Here is a 24101-nt window from a genome sequence, read left to right as displayed (position 1 = left end):
GGAGCCCCATGGCCCCAAGTGGCCAGTGTCAAAGCCAGACAGGCCCAACAGGGATGCAGAAACCCTGGGGCTCACGGACCTCAGCAAGCAGACTGAGCTGAGCGTATCTGGGGACATGCAAAGTGTCCGGTGATGAACTGAGGAAATAGAGATGCTATGGCCCTCACCCCGAGTTACAAGCAGGTGGGTGGCTCCCCTGGGGCCCAGCCACTTCTCAGAGACCCGGGTCTTTCCTGGCCTGACAAGCCGACCCAGGAAATGTGCCCCCGCAGGAGTGACTCAGTCCCCGGCTCCTGCCCCCTCCAGAAAATGGGCCCCCACGGAACACGGAAGGCAGCCTACCTGCAGAGCTCCGGCCCTTGGTCAACAGCCACTGGTCCAGTTGCAGCTCCATGCAGGACAGGGACATCAGCATCATCTCCTGCAGGACGGGTGTGGGGGGGTCAGCGACGGGTCACAGGGGCCGAGGGTGGAGACAGAAGGAGCCTCAACTAGACTCTATTCTGACAGGGACACTACTTTCCCCTCTATGCACTTTCCATCCTGAGAGTGATAACCAGTGACTACCTGCTGGAATCTAAGGACAGACAGATGGATCTCCCTGGGACGGACTCGGGAACACCAGTGAGACCCACCCGCCTCCAGTCCTCGGGACGGTCCCGTGCAAGAGGTGGCCCTGCCACCTGCCGAGCACAGGCCCTCAGCCCTGACAGTGCCTGGGGTGGGAGCACACTCCCCCGTGCACCAGGAAGCTGAGGTCCAGCAGTAAGGAGGCACGGGCCCAGCCAAGGGGGCACAGATGAGAAGTGACCAAGCTGCCTGTCCGAGGACCAAAGCTTAGCCCCTCCCGCCGCTCCACCCTGCCCCAGGGAAGCAGACCCAGGCAGATGCTGCCAGGAGGCAGTCCCAGGAGTGTCCCAGCAGGGGCTGCCTGCCCAGGGGCCCCTGACCCACACAGCCCTGAGCACTGTGAGCCCAGGGCTCCTCCACCTCTGGGGCCCTGAACGCCCCCAGTGCTGCCCCTGGAAGCAGCCGCCCTCCTCCGGGGAAGAGGGTCACGGTGCCCTGCAGACCCACCTGGATGTGCCGGTTGCTGCAGTCCCTGAGCAGCGGGTTGGGCAGGCTGGCACTGTGCCGCCGCCAGTTGTGGTAGGTGCTGAGCACGACCTCCGCCAGGCCGGGCGGCCAGCGCAGCAGGAACCTGCGGCCCATGCTCTTCAGGAAGCACATCATCAGCTCCAGGATGCCCCCGTTGCTCAGGTTCCCCAGCAGGAAGGTGTGCACGTCCTGCTTCTCTGCCAGAGGAGGGGCCCGACGTGAGGGGGACCCAGCGTGAGGGGGGGGACACGACGTGAGGGAGGACCCGACGTGGGACGGGGCAACATGACGTGAGGGGAACCCGGTGTGAGGGGGGACCCGACGTGAGGTGGGGGACATGACGTGAGGTGGGGGACATGACGTGAGGGAGGACCCAACGTGGGACGGGGCAACATGACGTGAGGGGAACCCGGTGTGAGGGGGAACCCAATGTGTGGAGGACCCCGACGTGAGGGGGACCCGACATAAGGGAGGACCCGACATGAAGAGGGGGACCCAGCGTGAGGGGGGACCCGACGTGAGGTGGGGGGACACGACGTGAGGGGGGGGACACGACGTGAGGGGGGCCCTGACGTGAGGGGGACCTGACGTGGCGGGGGGTGCGATGTGACATGAGGGGGAACCTAACACAAGGGGGGCTGCAACGTGAGGGGGCCCCTGACGTGAGGTGGGGGACGCGAGGGGGACCTGACGCGAGGGGGGACCTCCACGCCAGGCCTGCCTTCTTTGGGAGAGGAGGGCACCAGTGTGGAGAGCCCGAGCTCCCCACAGCTGTGGGTGCCCCTGTCTGAACCTCCAGGGCCCAGGAGGGTAGGGTCTCGTGTCAGCACAGCACCCAGCGCTCGGCCACACCTAACTGAGACGAACCATTCGACTAGCAAGGCCCGCGCCAGGATGGTCCAGCACCCTCACCTGGCTGACCTTAGAGCTCAGGCGGGATGGAGCCAGGCAGCCTTGGACCACCCCCTAGCAGCGCCCGCGGTGCCCGCTCCTACCGGACTCCATGAATGTGGCCGAGTCGGAGGACAGCCTGTGGGGCCCTGCACTGGGGAAGCTCTCCAGCCTGGCCTCTGGAGGGACTTCGTAGCTATTAAAGGGGTCGTCTTCCTCCTCAGGGTCCAGCTTTCTCAACCTGCAGGGAACACACCAGACTCAAACAAGCCCCGGCATACATTCCCACACCGGCCCAGCTGGCCCCAGGCAAGGGGGCTCCGCCTCTCCAGCCTTCTGTGGCCCATGCCCTGCCTTCACCCATCCCATCAGGTGGTCACCAGGCATCGGGCCGAGGTCAGAATACAGCCAGGATTGCAGCAACCCCTGCCCACGGGAAGCTGACCTTCGAGTGGGAAACACAGAAGGGACCCACATAGGAACTGATGCCCCCAGGGAGCTGGAGACAGCGGCTGCAGGACTTTGCCTGGACGGCAGTTGGCCAAGCCTCCACACGCTGAGGCCCAAAGCGGGCTGGGGCGGTAAGGAGAGAGTGGGGGGGGCAGGCGGCACCTCCACGACTCCTCACAGTGCTCTGGGCTCGGGGGGGAGGGGGTCTCTCCCGGCAGACCCCCAGGGACTCCGCTTTTAGTTGTCCCCGCCGCCCCCCCAAGGATGGACAGGTGGTGCCTCCCGACCTCGAGCTGCACAAATGCACTGCCCGCCCCCACTGGGAACTGCGCCCAGCAAGCCACTGTGTGCCCCTGCCTAACCATTCAAGGAAGCTGACGTGAAAGCCACACAGGAAACCAGCAGTTGAAACAAAGATAAAAAAGAAGGAAGACACCATTCCCCAGTAGTGGGGTGGGGGAACAAGGATTGGGGCGGGGCAGCGGGAGGCAGGGGTTGTGGGGGGTGGCCCTGGGGCGCCCAGCACCTCCTTGAGGTGGCCCCACTGGGAGGCCTGCTCACGGAGGGGCGGCTTGGGAGGAAGCCACCAAGAGCCCACGTCCGGCTCACGCCGAGAACGGCTCCACTCGGGCACCTCCCTCTCCCCACAGAAACAGAAAGGCAAGAAACTAGGAAAACAGCATCCTGTGGCCAAAGAGAATCACAAGCCACCAAAAGCTCCTGGCTGCCCTCCCCTCATCGGCCTGGGTGCACCACCCTGGAGCCGAACGTCAGGAGCCAGACACCAGCTCAACACCCGAGAAGGATGCTCACGGACACATGGCCAACTCCCAGAGTGCAGGACCACGGAAGGGAGAAAACGGTGTAAAGTCTCAAAGATACAAAGACACAAGGCACAGGAGAGGACACCCCGGCTCAGAAGATGGGCCCCTCAAATGTCGGCGGGGAGAGAGAACCCGCCTGCTCTCTGCGCTCGGGCAAGGGTGGTAGGAAGTCCAGCAGTGTAAGCCAGGAGAGCGCAGACATTGAGGCCCCAAAGTGTCTGAGGGAGGGGACAGGGCAAGACACAGAGGCCGGAGAAGACCCAGGGGATGAGCACAGGGGCGCAGACCCCCTTCCCCAGGCAGCCAGGCCCATCTCCTCCTGGGAGGCTTCTCTGAGGAACCCAAGAAACAGGGGATGACTCCCAAACCCGCCATCTACTTTCTCAAGCTCCAGGGACCCTGCGGAGCCCGGAGAAGCCAAGCAGGCACGTCCCCTCCCACGGGCTGTCCCGGCATCTGTGCCTGAACAACATGAGGCCCAGGCATGAGGCGTGAGCAGCAGCCCCAGTCCGGGGGCAGAGGAGGCACCCATGGGGAGGCAGGTGGGGGGGGGACACGCAGGAGGGAGGCGGGAGGCTGTGTGCTTCCTCTGCTGAGACCCAGAGCACCGCACCTGGACGGCAGGAACTTCAGCAGCAGCTCCTGGAAGTCCACCTTCTCTTCCTTCTTGCACTTGGTGTTTCGGACGCGGGCAGACCGCCGCTTCGCTGTCTCCCCGCTCTCCTCGGAAATCTTTTTCCGTTTCACTCCTTTCTTGGATTTATCTCCCCCGGAGACATCACCTTTACAAAGAGAGCAAGTTGAATGCTTAGGAGAGTTGGGCCATGGAAACGCACCTCAAGGCGCTCAGTCCTTTTATATATAACCTGCTTGCATACTTAACTTGCGGTTTCTCAGACATTCAAGAAATCTCCTGTCCCCTCTAGCAAAAAAGAGCCTGAGAAAAGGCCATTTCAAATCCCTTAATCTCACCCCTTTCTCACCCACAGGCCAGGCCTCAAGACTACTTTCCAAAGCTACAGAATGCCAGGGTCTGAGGGTCAAAGCCCCCCCCACTGGCTGTCCTGGGAGGGGGCTAAGCAAGCAGCAGGGACCCTGACTCTGCCCTAGAGCAGGGCCCAGTGACAGGATGCGGGCAAGAGGGTCACATGATTCATAGCGGACAGGCGTCACTCGTGATGAAGTTAAAAAGTTAGAAACCATCACATACATGTTCATTCAGAACCTTCTTTAGCTGCCACATAGGCTTTATCAGCAACACAGAAATCTAGGAAAGGCTTAGAAGCTTTGGTCGAAGTTTTTTTGGAAGGCTCCAATGATAAAAATCAGTAATGCCATTCCAAGGGACATGACCACAGACGGCGGGGACTGCTGGCTGCTGCTGAAGCTGGGAGTGTCAGTGCCCAACAGCACTGCGGGCAGGGCAGGGGCCGGCCAGAGCAGAGCCAGCAGAGGGACCCGCCAGGCCACAGCTCACAGGCAGGGGGGCCTGAGGAGCTGTCCCCGACACCAACCCCGCACCCAGGGCCCCACTGTGGAGGGAGGCCGGCCAGCAGCCCGGAGCTCTCCTGCGTGGCCGGGCAGCAGCAGGACCCGGCCTTTGGAGGGCAGGGCGCTCCAACTCTCACTGCCACTCAGCAGACGGGGCCCCCTGAAGCCTAGCCCAGGGCCTGCTCACCAGGGGGGACGCCCGTCTCCAGCAGGCTGGGGCTGTGCAGCGGGAAGCTGGCCGCGGGCACGGGGGTGAACGACAGCAGGGGCTCCGCTGCAGAGGCAGCGGGACTGGCGCTGGCGGGGCGTGGCTGGAGCACGCTGACGGGCGCCGCCTCCTCAGGGGACGAGGGGCGCTGTCCGGGGTCCTGATAGTCAGACAGGTCGACCCTCTTGCCGAGGCTGGGCCGCGGGGGCTCGCAGGTGGTGAGGTGGCGGTACGTGGCCAGCAGGCTCTCGCCGAGGCACTTCCAGCTGCAGGGAGCAGGTCACCACAGGGCTCAGCACCCACCACGGGGGGCCCTGAGCCCAGGCTGCCGTCCCCACGAGGGCGGGGGGCCGGGGTGCGTAACCGCTGAGGTGGAGCGGCTGGAGCGGGGGCAGAGCCCACACCCTCCACACGCCTCGCAGGAGCCCCAAGGCATCTCCGCCCTGGCAGGCAGGGGCAGCCGTGGGCTCACGCGGTAATGCCTTCTGAGCAAGGTCCCGTCTTTACCGCCCAGTGGCCTTGCCCTGTGGCCACCTGTCTGATTTCCTGGGAGACGGCTACTGACAGGGATGTGCGCCAAAGGGGCTCAACAGCTCCTGGGCCGGAGCCTGCCGCATGCAAACCGAGAACTTGGGATCTCGCCGTGAGCAGGCCGTGCTGCGTGCTGTGTGTGGTGAGGGGCAGCAAGGGCTCTGCGGCACGCGGTCTGCTCTGCGCTCTGTGCCATCACATGTTGTGCTGCATGCCAGGCTGTGCTGTGGCGTGACGCAGGGTGGCATAAGGTACCCACCCACCCGTCCCTGAACAGCTCGCCGGGCCCTCAGACTAAAGTCCAAGGCCTCCACCTGTTGTCACGGTGCTGCCTGCCCGACCTCACTGCCCCACCCCCCCATACCCTCACCTGCATAGCTTCCTTCTGTTCTGCAAACAAAACCACGCCCCACACCCTGCAGGGACTTTGCACAGGCTTCCCTCTGCCTGACCCATGCCCACTCCTCCCTGGACTCCAGCTCTGGCCCTAAACCCTCTCCCACCCACGCAGCAGCGTGACCCCGTCATGAGCGTGGACTTGCGAGCAGGACGCCAGGCCCTGCAGTGGGCTCCCCACTCACCCTTAGCCCCTCAGAGCCCTGATGGCCCCTGTCCACCTTCCCGTCTCCCTTCGGGGGGACGGTGAGAGGGGCTGACAGGAGCGTGGCAGGTGGCGGATCAAGGGCAGCATGGACAGAGGGGCTCCCGGCAGCAGTCACCTGCCTGTGTGCCCCGCGTCCCCGCCCATGCAGGGCCCTGCAGCCACCTGGCACCCTGGACAACCTACGTGAGGAAGGGGATGGGCTGCACCAGCTTCAGGTCCGGCTCCTTCTCGCGCACCGTCAGCGCCTGCCGCTTCCTGCGCAGCCCCAGGGCCTCGTCCACGATGGCCTGCGACTCGGCTGGGCTCACTGACACCTCGTGGATGGACATGTCACTGCGAGTGCAAGGCACAGAGGTGTGGCCAGGGCACATCAGAGCCACGGCGTGCAGTGAGCACCCTGCAACCTGCATTAATTCTTCCACAAATAAAATTACCGCTTGGGCTGAGAAGGGCAGTAATTAGCATTCCTAATACCCACGTACACTGCATGACTAATGCCCTTTAATCTGTTCACAACTGGGCAACAGGTCTTCATCTGCATTAGCAGGACCACACTGATAGCAGAAAATCACATGCTGCTCTCATTCTTTGCTGAAAAGTTTGTGAGGATTTAACTATCCCATACTGTCCATCCAAAAATAGCCCTCAGACCAGCCAAGCTCATCAAAGCCGATGGAAGTCAATAGCAAGGGTGGACCTTGAGGCCCAGCATGCTTCCCACGGACACACCTCTGCCAGCGGGGGCCCCTCCCTGCAGGGCTTCCCCGCACTCATGGGCTCAGCACCCGCCTCCCCAGGGAAGGGCAGTCCCCTCAGGACAGACGGGAACAAAAGATGCCGTCTCCCGAGGTACAAACACCGCGACAAACGACCACTAACCCCCAGTGGAAAACTCCCAGGGCCAAGCTGATACCATGGGTGGGAGCAGTGGTGAGGGAGGCAACCCGAGCTTGGAAAGCTGCCGAGGGGGGACCCGGGAGCCAGAACACGAAAGAGGCAGAAGAGTGGGCCAGGGAGAGGTGGGGACTCCAGTGAGGGTGCTGGGGAGCCAGGGCAGGGCCAGCAGGGCCAGCAGGGCCAGCCCAGAGCCTGCGGGCCCAAGACCGCTCTCCTCCCAGGGAGGGGACAGGAGGACTGGGCGGTCGGGCTGCAAAGGGCCTCAGAGACGGGCCCCATCCCAGAGGCAGGCAGGGTGGGTCAGAGACGGGCCAGGCAGTGTGGAAAGCCCCGCCTCGGAGAGGGGAAGTGGGCAGCAAGGTGGACAGAGGCAGCCCTGAATGCCCGAAGGAGAGGCGCGGGCAGGGCAGACTGTGAGGGACCTACCACTTGAGGAACATGCGGAGGGAGTCCTGGCGGAGGCACGGCTGCTCCTGGAAGATCTTCTCCTTGAGCACCAGCCCCTTGCTGTAGCAGCAGTCCTTCTCCAAGGCCTTGCAGATGAAGTACAGGCATGCTGGCAGAGAGAGACAGGTGTGACCTTGGGCTGCCTCTGACACCCTGGCCTTGCCAGTGATGCCAGGGAAGGGTCCCTGCTCTGGGGGCCAAAAGACACTGGGTAAACAAGGACAAGACACCACCTGGACCCATCCAATCAGGAACCATTTCTGAAAATAGTAACCCCAAGGCTGCCGGGGAGGAGGAGGATGGGCTGGGCAACCTTTCTAGGGAACGGGGGGGGCATTACACACAGAACCTCGACCCAAGAAACCCACCCTACAGGGGCTAGCTGCCCGCAAACCGGAGCACGACTGCCAGCTCACTCTGCTCTGGACTGGACGGCCCAGGGCCCAGCCCAGCTCCCCAGCCTGAGTGCGGATGCGAGGCACTCCCATCAGGAATCAGCAGAGGAGAACAGAGCGGGGAGAGGGGAGGAAAGCCAGGACAGAGGCCTGGAAGCCAGGCAGAGGGCTGGAAGGAAGGCGGAGCCGGGCCGCCCCACCAGCCACCCACTGAAGGAGAGTGGGGCTCCCGGGGGAGGGGCCGCAGCAGGGCTGATGTGCCCACAGCAGAGGGAGGCCCGCCGAGTCGGCCCAGGGTCCACCTAACAGCGGCTCATGCTCTGCGTGGGGTTAAGCTCAGGGATGCCCGTCAGCCCTCACAGGCACACACACCGCTCTGTCCCCCAAGCCATCTTCTGCTCAAGACCTGGGTTTACCAAGCATAGAGCCTGAGCTAGAGCCTGAGCCGGGACGCAGAGACGGCAGGATACTGAAGGCTGGGCCTCCAGGGGGCGCCCGAACTCCAGGACGGGCCCCAGGGAGCCGACAGTCAGGGAAGATGCAAGCGCCAGAGTTGAAACAGGGAAACGGGTGACACGCAGACGGCCACAGAAGCACACACACCCGTGAGGGGCACAAGGCCCGCGTGTGGAGGCGACCCCACGTGCAAGTGTGCGATGTCAGACATGCAGAGGAGAGGACAGACGGCGGAGGCCCAACGGCGCAGGGGGCCAGACAGGCGGGCCCCGCCTGCACGGGGCAGGGGCGGCTGAGCTGGCTCTGGGGACCCAGCAGCTGGCCCCTGCAGCCAGGCTCGAGCACACGGAGCCAGGGAGGGGTGTGGGCCCAGCTTCCCAGCCTCCGCCACCCCCAGAAAGGGAAGGAAGAGCCGCCAGAGCCAGCCTCCCGGCCGAAACCTTCAATCAGACTGGGCGCTGCTGCACGTCTGGGCCCGAGGCCAGCTCCCCTGCACCCTGTCCTGCCCGGGGCCCTCCCACACAGCCGCCGGGAGGAGCCAGCCCAGGAGACCCAGTACCCCGTCAGCGCCCGCCTCGGGATGGCCCACAGAGGGCCACGTGTCTCCTGCAGAGCAGAGCGCCAGGCAGGGCAGAGAGGGATGCCACCACAAGGCAGACGGGGGCTCTGTCTGGCACAGGTCTTTCCAGCGGCCATGCTGCTCTACACAAGGAGGGAAGGATGAGAGGAGAAAGTGACCTTCTGGCATTGGGAGTGAGGCTGCAGCCGCCAGGCCACCTGTCAGCAAATTTCAGGAGCAGGCCTGGGGCAGACGCAGCGGGGTAGGGGGGAGCAGGGGATGAAAGGCGGAAGGGAACCTGTCTTCCTACCACAATGCGAGCGGCAAACCTCGACTGAGGAAGAAAGCTAGCAGAGCATGCTGGGGAAGCAAACACATCTCCATTTCCCCTGAACGCTGGGCAGAGAGCCCTTCCACATCAGCGCTGGCCCCGAGCTCAGCCAAGCCACCCTCCCTCCTCAAGTGCTCGCAGGAGAACGCAGTCACGCCCACTCACTGGTGTAGTCGCCGAGGGTGTACAGGACAGTGATGAGGTTGTCCAGGCAGGGCCAGTGGTCAGGGTTGCACCGAAGCCCTTCCTCAAACGCGTGGCGAGCCAGGGGCACCCGGATGAGCCTCAGGGCCACGTGTCCAATCTTATACCAGAGGTTGACGTCTGTGGAGTCCAGCATGACCGCCTGCAAGCAGGGCCGCATACGCGTGCTCAGTCGACCCCACCCCCTCCAGCAGGCTTCTGAGGGGACAGCACTGGCCTGGGCCCCCAGACTGCCCAGGGATGACAGGGGAGCCACGTGGCCCCCAGGGGCTGCCAAAGACCCACGGGGCACACCTCCAGGTAGAACTCCATGGCCGTCTCCAGGTCCTCCCGCTGAGCAGCCAGCTGCGCCAGGTTCTTGTACGTGGAGTACTTCAGCATCAGCCCAGGGTGCTTCAGCCCCTCCTTCTCATCACCAGACGGAACCGCCTGGGAACGTGGCAGAGAGGCGCAAAGTGAGAGCCAGGCCCTGAAGCCTCCGCGGGCGGTTAGCAGGGCCCCTGGCCTCTGTGCAGGCCTGGGGGCCAGTCCAGAACCACTCTCCACTGGAAACCAGTATGGCCCCAGGGGTCTTTCAAGGACTCCTCCACCCCCGCCCCAGCTCCGAGCACACAAAGGAGAAAGGCCAGACCCCTGGGGGGCAGTGTGCAGCCCATCCGGGCAGGGACACTTCCAGCACGCCCATCACGCCGGAGAGCCCCAGCCCGGAAGGTGATGTTTACAGCACTTGTGTGCTGGCCGCCCAGCACACCCCACACCACTCCTGGCTCTGGCGCTTCACTAAGCGGAAGGCCCTGGACCATCACAGCGCCGTCGCCACACTGTGAGGAGGACAGAGCGCCCCCACCTGGTAGACTGTGAAGCCCCAGTAGGAAGGGCAGCTGGCATTTGGGGCTGTCACTCTGTCCCTAGAACTGTTCCGCATGCTTCTCCGGACTCGCTCGGCCTCGGAGCACCCCAGCAAGAAGGGCGTTCTGCCGGCGGCAAAGCCTGGGGCACAGGGCCTGCCTGGCCCCTGGGCCTCACCTCCCGCAGCAGGCGTGCCTCCAGCAGCTCGTGGTAGGCCTTGGCGGACTCCTCAAATCGGTCATGCTTCTGCAGATCCAGGGCCTTGTGGTACAAGGCAAAAGCCTCTGCTTCCTGAAAACCAAGATGGGAGACATTTTTAGAGAGCACAAAGGTGTGTCGTTTTAAGCCGACAGTGTGTGGGGGGCTGCACTCGGGCTGGGTGACCCGTACTCGTGGTGGTGGCGATGGTCCTGAGGCTCTGCCCTCCCAGGGGCTCAGTGCTCAGCAGCCCCCCAGGTGGACACGGGCAACGCGGGCTCAGCTGAGTCTGAGCAATGGCAGGCAGCACGCCGAGGCCACAGCCAGAGCAAGGCCAAGGTTCCAGGAGCCCTGCTGACACCACACCAGCCAGAATAACCCAGACCCCAAGCGGGAAATGAGACTCCAGGGCCAGCTGCAGAGGGGCCCGTGACCACATACCTGCGCCTCCTTTGTCTGGGTCTTGTGACTTTTACAGCTTCCTTCATGATCGTCTTCGACCGTGGAGCTAGCATTTAAGGCTGCGATTCGAATCTAGAGGCAGAGGTATGAGGGAGGAGAAGAGCTGCTTTCACATGAAAGGTGGCTCATCTCGTCAGTAACCCACAAGGCGCACAGCCCTCTGAAACACAGTCCACCTCAAACAGCTGCAGCCTCCCCAGCTGTGGGGCTGAGTGACAGGGGACCACCCAGGGAAAGGGGGAACCGGAACATTCTGAAGGGACCACACCAACCCACTTAGGGAACGTGTCCACTACAGAAGGGGCAGGCTGGGGACACCCAGCAATGGCCTAACGCGGCAGAAGACCCAGGCATCGAAAAAACAGACTCCAGTGACACGGGCTGTGTCTCTCTGCCACAGAGACGTGGCCCTGCCAACTACCAGGAGGGCGGACACCCACACCCTCAAAGGACGGCCTTCAGGGCCCACCCAAGAACCCACCCCTCACCCTGGAGTGCCACGGCCAAGCACCAGCACATACCATCATCAAAGCCTCTGGCACCACCCAGCAGCAGGGCAGGGCCAGCCCATACGGCTCCTAGGGAGGAAGCAGGACAGGCTGAGGGGGGGCGGTCCAGGAAGAGCCGGGCCACCAGGAACCCCGGTCCAAAACCACAGGCCTCTGGCTCTGGGCACCCAGGTTAGTGGGCCTTGGGACGACTCTGCAGCCTGTCGCCTAGGGAGCCCCTGGCCTTGGGCTGGGCACCCACACTGGCTGAACAAGGTCCGGGGGACGCGGAGGAGACAGCCTGACACCGCCCCAGGGCTCACTGCTAAGCACACGCAGTAGATCAACAAACAGTGATTTCCTCAAAAGTTGACTAAAATGGAAACACAGGCAGCAGGTACAGAACAAGTCACCCGCAGGGATGGGGGAAGGTGAAGGAGGAAGGTCTGCGGAAAGACCCAGAAGGAACAGCACTGGGGTGCAGGCGGGGTCACAGGGGCCTGGAGGGCAGGAGGGAAATGGGAAAGAAAAAACTATGGGAAATACCAAGGAAAAACTTAGAGGTAGGCAGACCAGTGTGAAATCTATAAAAAAAGATAGGACTGGTGAGGACGTGCAGAAATCAGACCCTCATACCCTGCAGGTGGGAATGAAAAACAGTGAAAACTACTGGCAGTGGCAGTTGCTCAGAATGTTAGACCCCAGTCCCAAGGGAAAGGAAAACATGTCCACACCAACACTCACCCATGAATGTTCACAGCAGCAATATTCATGACAGATTAAAGGTGGGGACAACTCAAATGTCCATCAACGGACAGATACAGAAAACATGGTGTGTCCACGCAGCCAATGGGTGATTATTCAGTCATAAAACAGACTACAGTGCTGCACTTGCCACCACCTGGATGAACCTTGAGAACGCAGCCATTAAAAGAAGACCAAGGCCACAGACTGCTGACTCCATTTATGTGGACCGTCCAGACTCCATGAGGCCACAGAAGCAGGAAGGAGGCGGGGGCCGGGGCAGAGGGACAGATGGGGGTGACTCCTGCCAGGAACAGGGCTCCTTGCTGGGGTGAGGACGGTGGTGCTGGGTACCAGATGTGTGCACACACCCACACACACAGATCTGTGAGGTCTGATAAAGGAAGACAGGGCAGGAGCCTGATTGAGGCAGCGGGGTACAGGGGGCACGTCCCAGGAGGAAACCCACAGAACTGGGCCCTCAGGGCAGGTTCTTCAGGGAGCAGCAGGGTGCCAGGAACATGGGGCTCCAGCCTGAGGGGTGGGATGAAGACGCAGCACCACAAAACACTCCAGGGAGGGCAGAGCAAGGTGCCTGGAAACGGCCCAACCGGGGATCCCCACAGAGCCCCGCGTGGGCCCAGCAGGCGGTATAACGGAGCCCTGGCAGGGACTGAGCGCGTGCTCTACCCGTATAAACAAAGTGACCACAGCCCCTGCCAGCAGGACTCATAGCCACAAAGTGACCACGGCCCCCGCCAGCTCACAGCCACAGTGACCACGGCCCTTGCCAGCAGGACTCACAGCCACAAAGTGACCACGGCCCCCGCCAGCTCACAGCCACAGTGACCACGGCCCCCGCCAGCAGGACTCACAGCCACAAAGTGACCACGGCCCCCGCCAGCTCACAGCCACAAAGTGACCACGGCCCCCGCCAGCTCACAGCCACAGTGACCACGGCCCCCGCCAGCAGGACTCACAGCTACAAAGTGACCACGGCCCCCGCCAGCTCACAGCCACAAAGTGACCACGGCCCTCACCAGCAGGACTCACAGCCACAAAGTGACCACGGCCCCCGCCAGCTCACAGCCACAGTGACCACGGCCCCCGCCAGCAGGACTCACAGCTACAAAGTGACCACGGCCCCCGCCAGCTCACAGCCACAAAGTGACCACGGCCCCCGCCAGCAGGACTCACAGCCACAAAGTGACCACGGCCCCCACCAGCTCACAGCCACAGTGACCACGGCCCCCGCCAGCAGGACTCACAGCTACAAAGTGACCACGGCCCCCGCCAGCTCACAGCCACAAAGTGACCACGGCCCCCACCAGCAGGGCTCACGGCCACAAAGTGACCATGGCCCCCGCCAGCAGGGCTCACGGCCACAAAGTGACCACGGCCCCCGCAAGCAGGACTCACAGCCACAAAGTGACCACGGACCCCGCCAGCTCACAGCCACAAAGTGACCACGGCCCCCGCCAGCAGGGCTCACGGCCACAAAGTGACCACGGCCCCCGCCAGCTCACAGCCACAAAGTGACCACGGCCCCCTGCCAGCTCACAGCCACAAAGTGACCACGGCCCCCTGCCAGCTCACAGCCACAAAGTGACCACGGCCCCCGCCAGCTCACAGCCACAAAGTGACCATGGCCCCCGCCAGCAGGACTCACAGCCACAAAGTGACCACGGCCCCCGCCAGCTCACAGCCACAAAGTGACCACGGCCCTCACCAGCAGGACTCACAGCCACAAAGTGACCACGGCCCCCGCCAGCTCACAGCCACAGTGACCACGGCCCCCGCCAGCAGGACTCACAGCTACAAAGTGACCACGGCCCCCGCCAGCTCACAGCCACAAAGTGACCACGGCCCTCGCCAGCAGGACTCACAGCCACAAAGTGACCATGGCCCCCGCCAGCTCACAGCCACAGTGACCACGGCCCCCGCCAGCAGGACTCACAGCTACAAAGTGACCACGGCCCCTGCCAGCTCACAGCCACAAAGTGACCACGGCCCTCACCAGCAGGACTCACAGCCACAAAGTGACCACGGCCCCCACCAGCTCACAGCCACAGTGACCACGGCCCCCGCCAGCAGGACTCACAGCTACAAAGTGACCACGGCCCCCGCCAGCTCACAGCCACAAAGTGACCACGGCCCCCACCAGCAGGGCTCACGGCCACAAAGTGACCATGGCCCCCGCCAGCAGGGCTCACGGCCACAAAGTGACCACGGCCCCCGCAAGCAGGACTCACAGCCACAAAGTGACCACGGACCCCGCCAGCTCACAGCCACAAAGTGACCACGGCCCCCGCCAGCAGGGCTCACGGCCACAAAGTGACCACGGCCCCCGCCAGCTCACAGCCACAAAGTGACCACGGCCCCCTGCCAGCTCACAGCCACAAAGTGACCACGGCCCCCTGCCAGCTCACAGCCACAAAGTGACCACGGCCCCCGCCAGCTCACAGCCACAAAGTGACCATGGCCCCCGCCAGCAGGACTCACAGCCACAAAGTGACCACGGCCCCCGCCAGCTCACAGCCACAAAGTGACCACGGCCCCCGCCAGCAGGACTCATGGCCACAAAGTGACCACGGCCCCCGCCAGCAGGGCTCACGGCCACGACCTCCACACGGGCTCTGGCTCCTCCAAGGGCTCTCACAGGGGAGGAAAAAGCAGTCTTCTTCACAGACAAGGAAGACACAAGCCCACCAGGCTGACAGCTATTTCATCTCCTGGCTTCTACATTGACAAGCAACGCATGCTGCTGAGTAACTCTGGAAACAGTGGCTTCACCATAAACTACACTGTGATGGACACTGTGACCACCAAACAGTCGGGGAGGGGGGAGGCGGCGGCGCATGGTAGGGAGCAAGATTAAAGTAGAAACCATAGTACATGCAAAGGGATTATTTATCGTCCAGAACACAGATCTTTTAAAATCCAACTATTTATTTTTGCATCAATAGGAAAATCATCTGAGGAGTTAACCTCATATAGCCTGGCATCCCAGTGTATTAGGGAGAACACTGATATTTTTTTCTTTGAATTCTAGGAATTTTACATGCATCTTATTTGGGAATATAACACACCTACCAATTCAGTGGACATAAGGGAGAAATGGACATTTTATGTGGCTAAATAGAAGATAACTTGATTGGTAGAATACCTATGCCTGTCTCCACAAAATGTATACAGGTAACAGAATATGTTCATAGTGGAAAATAAAGTATTCAGAATATGAACATTTCTAAAATCTTGCCCCACAGGTAGAACATGTTTGTGTTATTTTGGCTTAAAATGCATAACTTCACTCTAATCATGAGAAAACAGCAGACAAGCCTAAATTGAGCAATATCAGACAAAAAGTAGCAAGGTCAAGAAGTTAATAAAACACTGAATAACTTTAAGAACTAGGGTTGTGACTATGTAGAAAAGTGACAGTTAATAATATAGTATCAGTATGAGTTTCCTTTTATTGACAATCGCACTAGGATTATATAAGATGTTAAAGTTAGGGAAGCAGGGTGAGAAACATTTGGAAACTCACTGTATCATTGTTGCAACTTTCCACTAAGTCTAAGTGTCGTTTAAAAGACAACCTACAGAATGGGAGAAAATTTTTGCAAATGCTGCAACTGACAACGAATTAATTTCCAAAATATACAAATACAGCTCACACAGCTCAATATCAAAAAAAACAAACACACAATCAAAAAATAGGCATAAGTTCTAAATAGACATTCCTCCAAAGAAGACATACAGGACTTCCCTGGACATACAGTCCAGTGGTTAAGACTCCATGCTTCCAAAACAGGGGACACAGGTTCAATCCTTGGTAGGGGAAGATGCCACATGCCATGGGGCAACTAAGCCCGTGTGTCAAAACTACTGAGGCTGCACTATGGAGCCCTCAACCACTGAAGCCCAGGCACCCCAGAGCGCATGCTCCAAAGCAAGAGAAGCCGCCACAGTGAGAAGCCTGCACACAGCAAACAGAAAGGAGCCCCAGCTCACCCTAACGAGAGAAAAGTCCACATAGCAACAAAGACCCTACACAGCCAAAAATAAAAATGCAGATGGCCAAAAGACACATGGGGCTTCCCTGGTGGCTCAGACGGTGAAGAATCCACCTGCAATGCAGGAGACCTGGGTTACATTCCTGGATTGGGAAGATCCCCTGGAGGAGGGCATGGTGACCCACTCTAGTATTCCTGCCTGAAGAATCCCCATGGAAAGAGGAGCCTGGCATGCTGCAGTCCATGGGGTCAAAAAGAGTCGGATGTGACTAAGCATGCAAAAGACAGATGAAAATATGTTTAACATCACTCATTATTCTGTCAGTTCAGTCGCTCAGTCGTGTCCGACTCTTTGCAACCCCATGGACTGCAACATGCCAGACTTCCCTGTCCATCACCAACTACTGGAGCTTGCTCAAACTCATGTCCATAGAGTCAGTGATGCCATCCAACCATCTCATCCTCTGTTGTCCCCTTCTCCTCCTGCCTTCATCTTTCCCAGCATCAGGGTCTCTCCCAATGAGTCAGTTCTTCGCATCAGGTGGACAAAGGATTGGAGTTTCAGCTTCAGCATCAGTCCTTCCAATGAATATTCAGGACTGATTGCCTTTAGGATGGACTGGTTGGATCTCCTTGCAGTCCAAGGGACTTCAAGAGTCTTCTCTTGAAGAAGAGAACACCACAGTTCAAAAGCATCAATTCTTCAGCGCACAGCTTTCTTTATAGTCCAACTCTCGTATCCATAGATGACTACTGGAAAAAACCACAGTTTTGACTAGACGGACCTTTGTTGGCAAAGTAATGTCTCTGCTTTTTAATGTGCTGTCTAGGTTGGTCATAGCTTTTCTTCCATGGAACAAGTGTCTTTTAATTTCATGGCTGCAGTCACCATCTGTGGTGATTTTGGAGCCCCCCAATATAAAGCCTCTGTTTCCATTGTTTCCCCATCTATTTGCCCTGAACTGATGGGACCAGATGCCATGACCTTAGTTTTCTAATTATTAGAGAAATGCAAATCAAAACTACAATGAGGCATCACCTCATACCAATCAGAACGGCCATCATTAAAGTCTACAAACAACAAATGCTGGAGGGCATGGAGAAAAGGAAATCCTCTTACCCTGTTGGCAGGAATGTAAACTGGTGCAGCCACTATGGAGAACAATATGGAGGTTGCTTAAAACACTAAAAATAGAGCTACCACATCATCCTGCATTCTCAGTCTTAGGGATGGGGGGTGGCGGGGGATGACGGACCTAATTTGAGTTTGGTTTTCAACCTTTTTAAAAATGTAAAAACCATTCTCTGCCCTTGGGCTATAGCAAAACAGTGGGCTAGTGAGCAAACAATGATTTCTACATTTTCAAATAGTTGAAAAACTTCGGGACACAAGAAAACTACATAAAACTTACATAAGACTCAAACTTCGGTGTCCTTAAATAAAATGCTATGGAAACACTGCCCCTCTCTTGCATACGGTCTTTGGCTGTGTCTGCAGTACTAGACAATGTAGAGCCACCAAGTACTTATATTATTAGAAGTGTCACATTATAGTCACAGACATAATAATAATATAAAAAACAAAGAGGGGCCGGCTCACAGGAAAAGACCCAGATGCTGGGAAAGACTGAAGTTGGGAGAAGGGGACGACAGAGGATGAGATGGCTGGACGCCATCGCCGACTCGATGGACATGAATTTGAGCAAGCTCCGGGAGTTGGTGATGGACAGGGAGGCCTGGCGTGCTGCAGTCCAAGGGGTCGCAAAGCGTCGGACATGACTGAGCAACAGCCAAAAGAAGGGTCACACGGAGGGAAGCCCAGCCGCATGTAAGCCACATACATACACAGCACGCCCTGCAGTGACCCAGGCGCCCCAGAAGCGAGAGGCCGCAGAGTCGCCTGCGCAGCGCCCCGCGCCGCGGTGCGGAGACTCGATCGGGCCCAGGGTCGGCCCGGAGCCTGGAGCCGCCGGGCCACGGGGGGCGCCGGGGGCTCGGGACATCAGCGGCCGCGCCTCCTCTCGGCCTCGGTTTCCACCCGCGAGGGGCGCTCACCACATAGCGCCACCGCGAAGGTGAAGTGGAAGGACGCGAGGCTGGGGGTCAGCTTGGGGCCCTGCGCCGCGACCGCCGTCCGAACGGCGGCTCCCGCGGCGGTCTCCCGCCGCGACCGCTGGCCATAGGCGGAGCCCCCCAGTATCAGGCCACCAGGCTGGGCAGGGAGCTGACTAGAGGCCCCCCTCCGGGCCGCTCCTGCTCCCGGCCTCGGTCTCCTCGAGGGGAGCCCGGGCGCCAGCCCAGCCGGGCCCCGCGCCCGCCGCACCTCAGGCTTCCGCCCCCACCCCGGCCCTCAGAGTCGCGCCCCAACCACGGGCCGCCACAACCCCGTCGCCCAAAGGGCTCACCAGGCGTCTCCACAGCAACCGCCTAAGAGGCCAGACCCCCCGCGCCGGCCGGCTGCGCGCCTGACAACAAGGCGCGCTCCCATTGGCTCAGGCGCCGGCTCCGCCGGCCAATCAGAGAGCGCGCACGCGCCGTCCGGCGCGCGGGGCCCCGGCTGCCTGCGGACGCGGCCACGCGCAGAGGTCCGAGCGTGGCTGCGGACTCGGCGCCTGCTCCCGCCTGCTCCCGCCAGCTCCCGCCAGTCCTGTTATCCAGGAGGCGCCCGTTGGCGGGGCCAGGCCAGCGGCCCTGCACAGTGACTACCCTGCGCAGTAGTAACAGTAGCGCACTGCTGTTTCAGCCTTCGGACAGGTGCTGCGGAGGCCGTGGCAACGTGGGGACACTTGGAGGGAACAGGGGAAGGAAGAGCATCCTCCTTGACAGTGCCCCTGCCTCAACCTGTTCCGAAAAGGATTTGAAGTTTAAAAGGCACAGATACACAAGCAGTTCTTGACGCAGAGGAGAAAAGGGCAGGCCTAGATGTAACACCAGAAACTATAAACCTCTTAGAGGAAAACACAAACAGAACCCTTGATGACATAAATCAAAGCGAGATCCTCCATGACTCACCTCCTAGATTCATGGGAAATAAAAACAAAAGCAAACAAGTGGGACCTGATTAAACTTAAATGCTTTTGCACAGCAAACGATAAGCAAGGTGAAAAGACAGCCCTCAGAATGGGAGAGAATAATAACAAATGAAACAACTGACAAAGGATCCATTTCCATAATATACAAGCAGATCTGAAGGGTTTCCGACATGGGGCTCGGGACTTGGGGGGGGCAACGCTCTTGGGAGCTACATGTTTTAAGAAGGGGCTTCACACTGGTTTACATTCATAGAGGCTTGAGTCCAGTAAGAGTGATTTAAAGAACGAATGTTATGGCTTTCTCGTTGACTTTAGTAAAATCATGGTGAAGAACTGGTAGACAGTTCAGTACAATAAAACTTTATTGATATGCCAGGAAGTACAAAAATAACTGAGTCACCAACCTTAATTTGGGGTATAACCGGGTGGGAGGTGGTGGTGGTGGTGGGAGGGTGTAAACAGACCATGAACAGATGGTTTCAAAGTTTCAGAGATAACTTGCAATCTTGGATGCAGCTCTCACCCGAGTTGTACTGCAAAAGATGTTCTGAAGTGAAAGTTGAAAAGAGATGGGGAGGGCAGTCCAAGGAGCAGGGAGCCGTGTGGCAAAGGCTTGAGCTGAGAAACAGTGCAGGCCAGGAAGGAGTCTCATGCAGGTGTTCTCAAGGGGCAGAATGGGGGGCCACGATGCCCACATGGGGGGAGGGGCCAGTCGTCACAGCAAACTGATGACCTCACTCGCTGATGGGGTCCTGGAAAGTTTAGGCCTGAATCCCTCCTTGAGCTTGAGCGCTTCAACCACTCATTTACATCCCACCCACAAACATTCCTTGAATCCCTTTGGGAAGCAGGACATCCATGCAGGCAGAAGGAATGAGTGCAGAGATAGCTGGGATAGGGAGCCAGGGGTAGGACCTCCAAGCTGTAGCTTTTAACAAGTTCTCAGCGGTGGTCAAAGCTATAGTTTTTCTAGTAGTCAAGTATGGATGTGAGAGTTAGACCATAAAGAAGGATGAGGGCTGAAGAATTGATGCTTTTGAATTGTGGTGCTGAAGAAGACTCTTGAGAGTCCCTTGGACTGCAAGGAGATCAAACTAGTCAATCCTAAAGGAAGTCAACTGTGAATATTCACTGGGAAGGACGCTACTGAAACTGAAGCTCCGGTACTTTGGTCACCTGATGAGAGGAGCTGAAAAGACCCTGATACTGGGAGAGATTGAAGGCAGGAAGAGGAGATGACAGGGGGCCAGACGGTTGGATGGCATCATTGACTCAGTGGACATGAGTCTGAACAAGCTCCAGGAGATGGTGAAGGACAGGAAAGCCTGGCATGCTGCAGTCACAAATAGTTGGACACAACTGAGCCGCTGAACAACAGCGGTGGTCAGGTAAGGCACATTCCTTAGGAAACTTATTTACCAGGCAGACTGCACAGACTGCGAATCAGTTTGGTATTTCACTGGTGCACAAGGATGATCAAAGCTTAAACGGGGCAAAGAAAGTATTGACCAGAGATGTAAACTCTGCATCTGAAAGAAAGCTGAAAAGGAGACTTCCAAGCCATGCCTCCCCCACCCTCTGTGTCCTCTGAAATGCAAAAGCATGATATGCACTTTAGATTGGGGGCAGGGGCGGGGGCAGTAACAAGATTCCATTCATTCCATTTCTAGAAGCAGAGGCTGCATTTCTGGGCTTGCCATTTGGCACATGGATCTTACAAGGTACACAGCTACAGAGAATTCTCAGCACCACTCACAGGAGACGATGGGAGTCGCAATGCCCAGGGAAGGGCCCTGAAGCCGAGGCTGAGGACGGGAATGTCGGGTCAGCAGAGTCTGTAGGAAGGCCCAGGCTGGACCAGTTGCCTGCCGCTCCCCACCAGCCTGAACAGGGGCATGAAGAGGAGCGCCTCCAAGAAGCCCTCCACCCTCAGATTCCAGCAGCCAAATGTAAGACATGAAACACAGCCCCTGAGGACAGGAACCTCCCACCTCCCAGGTTCCCTTAAGGTCCCACCTCTTAAAGCAACCTGCTGCCCATAGTGACCCAGAATGCCTGGGGGTGTGGGTGGGAGGAGGCAGTGGTAAAGGGAAGCAGAGAAGTCAGGTTTGAGACAGAGCTCTCTTCTTTTATTTGTTGTGAGGATGGGGAGGAGAACCACACAGAGGTGCCAGAAGCTGCTGTCCACCAGGCCCTCGCTGCCAGGAGGCCTCTCTGGAAGGGCTGTCAGCTCAGAGGCCCTGGGTGCCCTACACGCCCGTCATAAAAAGGTCATGACTGTCCCCTTCTTGCCAATCTGCCAGCGCTCCAAGGGGAAAAAGCGGATCACTATCCTTCAGGAGATGGAGAAAAAAGATATCATCAGCTCTTTGGCTAACACCTTACATTCTAACACCCCCCAGCCAGACAGTCCCACTGTGGGCTCCAAGGAGCCTGCCTTAGCCCCACCAGGCATTTTGCAAGCCTGTCTCACTCCATGAACACTCTCCCCCAACCCCAGACAGGGCAGTGGGCACATCAGGGGCGGAATGGTGACTGTCCACCATCGTCACCCACCCAGGACAGACAGGCAGCCTCTGTGGTCATAGTATGTGGGTTCACAGGGGAGCCTTCTCTCTTCCAAACTGCAGGCCCCCAGGAACAGTATCCCAGCCCCTGTTTTTGCAAAGCCTGGCTCAAGAAGTCCAGGTATAACCACCTCCCTCCCCTCATCCCCACATATCTGCGGAGTGAGTGAATGAGTTCCTCTCCCAGAAGTGACAGGAAGTTCCTTGTGCAGAAACAGGATACTTGGGATAGCCTAGGGCCCAGGAGGTATACATGACAACCTCAGTCATCCCATGTGTAAATGGGCCTAATGGAGCTATCTCCATTGTGGGATGAGATGTCCCCATAATGGGATGGCATGTCCACATGGGGGGTATAGACAAAGGCACAAAATTTCTAAGGATCAAATGGGGTCATGCATGTGAGTTACCTATCAAATCTCTGGTATGTGGTAAATTACAGGTTACTTATCATTGTTAGAATTCTTATGGCTCCCCAGATAAAGGACCAAGTCTAAGCACCCCCAGAAGTGACCATTCTTCACCCACTCTTTCTGGGCCAATAAAGGCTCTATTCTGAAAGGTTCTTTCAAGATTCTTCTGCAGTTAGTTCCTCATAGGCATAGACTCGGCTCAGGAATATTTTTCACCCAAGAAGAAACCATGACCTTGCCACAATCCCAGGTTTGGGAGCCATGGGGGCTTCTTATTGGAAGCCAACTCATTAGAAAAGACTCTAATGCTGGGAAAGATTGAAGGCAGGAGAAGGGGACGACAGAGGACTAGATGATTGGATGGCGTCACCAACTCAATGGACATGAGTTTGAGCAAGCTCAAGGAGATGGTGAAGGACTGGGAAACGTGGTGTGCTGCAGTCCATGGAATTGTGAAAAGTTGGACACAACTGAATGACTGAAAAACAACCACTGAGGGCTTCTTAGGAATCATTTAATCCATGCCTCTCTATTCACAGAAGAGAAGGTTACAAACCAGACACGGTTTACTTCCAGTTTTGTTTGGATTCCCCTGGCTGCATGGGACCCAAAGGTCACAGCCTCAGGACATACCCAGAATTCCTCCTGTCCAGCTTAGAGAAGTCCTAGAAGATTACTCCTGTTTTCCTAACATATGGAAAAACCAGAGGGCAGATGATAAGTGGCTTTGGTTCTGTCGGGGTAGCAACATTCCGCCCTGCCAGGTGCCAAGGCAGCTACAGTACAGTGTCATCCCACGCAGTGGCCCCAGTAGTGGTTAAAGGGGAGCCTTCCCATTTCACAGATGGAAACACTGAGGTCCAAGAGGCCATATCTTGCCCAGGTGTCACAGGAACCACTGCGGAGCCAGGAATTCACTGAATTCCACCACCGCTCTCAAGGTGGGCTGTCCACAGGCCCGTGGGGTCAAGTGGCCAGGCAGCACCAGATCCTTCTCGTCCAGGGTGAGGAATTAATTTTCCCCCCAAACTTAGGAGGGGCCTGAGGTGGGATCCTAGCCCCCAGTGGTACAGCAGTCCCAAGAGGGTCCTCTCCCTGCCCTCCTACGCACCGGTCCTCGGCCAGGTCCAGCTCCTTGGTGAGGAACTCGAAGAAGCGCGCGCTGTGGCCGCGGTTCTCCTCGGCCGTGCCCACCACACCGATGGAGGAGACGAGCAGCTGGGCGCTGGGCTCCGCCGAGCCGTTCACAACCATGGCCAGGCCGGACCGCACCGTCACGTTCACGCGCTGTGGGGATACCTGAGTTTAGCCTGAAGCCGGCGTTAGGTGGGAATCGTGCTGAGGACCTGGGGAGCGCGGGGTGGGGGAGCGCGGGGTGCAGACGCGCGGGTTCCACGGGGGTCAAGGCTGGGGCACGGGTCGGGGTCCTTGGAGGTCACTTCGGGGTCACGGCTGGCCAAGCCGACATGGAGCACGTGCTGCGGGCGGGGCCACAGGGCCCTGGAGTGCGGGAGGTCGGACTTGGCGGCAGGCGGCGGGCGGGCGGACGCGCGGACGCGGGAGTCGGGGTCACGGTGGGGAAGCGGGGTCGGAGACAGAGCCCGACCCCGGTCCGCCAGCCTCCTCCCCGCCCCGTGCTCCCCGGCCCAGGCTCACGTCCTCAGGCTTGCTCAGGATGGCGGCAGTGGCCGCGCAGAGTCGCTTCTCCAGCCCCGCGGGGACGCGGCCGGCGGGCAAGCTCGTGTCCAGCTCAACGAACGGCATGTCCAGCGGGAAGGGTGCGAACGGGCGCGGGGTCCCAGTCTGTGTTCTTGAAGGTCCGGCGACAGCGAGCCACGGGGCGGGGGTGCCACGGAACCTGCTCTCCTCATTGGCTGGACAGAAACGCAGCGCCCCCTGATTGGCTGCCTGGGCTACATCCCCCGGGTCTCGGCTGACAGCCGCCG

At 59.1% G+C, this 24101-nt stretch overlaps 2 protein-coding genes across 7 annotated transcripts in view; both read right to left on the bottom strand.

Annotated features, from left to right (window-relative positions):
* CABIN1 (calcineurin binding protein 1) overlaps positions 1-18615 on the bottom strand; it is a 71761-nt gene extending 53146 nt beyond the window's left edge. For 3 of the 5 annotated variants that reach the window (XM_070475664.1, XM_070475668.1, XM_070475667.1), the window contains exons 1-13: positions 18549-18615; positions 11417-11473; positions 10875-10967; positions 10413-10526; positions 9681-9815; positions 9348-9528; positions 7421-7550; positions 6281-6430; positions 4942-5228; positions 3877-4045; positions 2094-2230; positions 1078-1295; positions 343-421 (exon numbers count right to left, since the gene is read on the bottom strand). In XM_070475664.1, coding sequence (XP_070331765.1) covers positions 343-421; positions 1078-1295; positions 2094-2230; positions 3877-4045; positions 4942-5228; positions 6281-6430; positions 7421-7550; positions 9348-9528; positions 9681-9815; positions 10413-10526; positions 10875-10967; positions 11417-11422 — 1699 coding nt within the window. In that variant the 5' untranslated portion in view covers positions 11423-11473; positions 18549-18615. The other 2 variants (XM_070475665.1, XM_070475666.1) reach the window with 2 other exon arrangements.
* Positions 18616-21277: 2662 nt separating this feature from the next.
* LOC110146501 (D-dopachrome decarboxylase) lies at positions 21278-24019 on the bottom strand. 2 transcript variants are annotated; one of them, XM_020907389.2, is made up of 4 exons: positions 23812-24019; positions 23267-23442; positions 22789-22842; positions 21421-21508 (listed from the first exon to the last, which is right to left on the bottom strand). In XM_020907389.2, exons 1-3 carry the CDS (start codon positions 23917-23919, stop codon positions 22821-22823), a joined length of 306 nt encoding a protein of 101 aa, XP_020763048.1. In that variant the 5' UTR covers positions 23920-24019; the 3' UTR covers positions 21421-21508; positions 22789-22820. The 2 variants fall into 2 exon arrangements, with proteins under 2 accessions (XP_020763047.1, XP_020763048.1); XM_020907388.2 differs by lacking the exon at positions 22789-22842 and having other exon boundaries at positions 21278-21508; positions 23812-24008.
* Between the last annotated feature and the right edge of the window lie 82 nt (positions 24020-24101).

Source organism: Odocoileus virginianus, chromosome 12 (assembly GCF_023699985.2).
Source record: "Odocoileus virginianus isolate 20LAN1187 ecotype Illinois chromosome 12, Ovbor_1.2, whole genome shotgun sequence".
NCBI lineage: Eukaryota > Metazoa > Chordata > Mammalia > Artiodactyla > Cervidae > Odocoileus > Odocoileus virginianus.
This window is presented reverse-complemented; position numbering and strand designations above follow the sequence as displayed.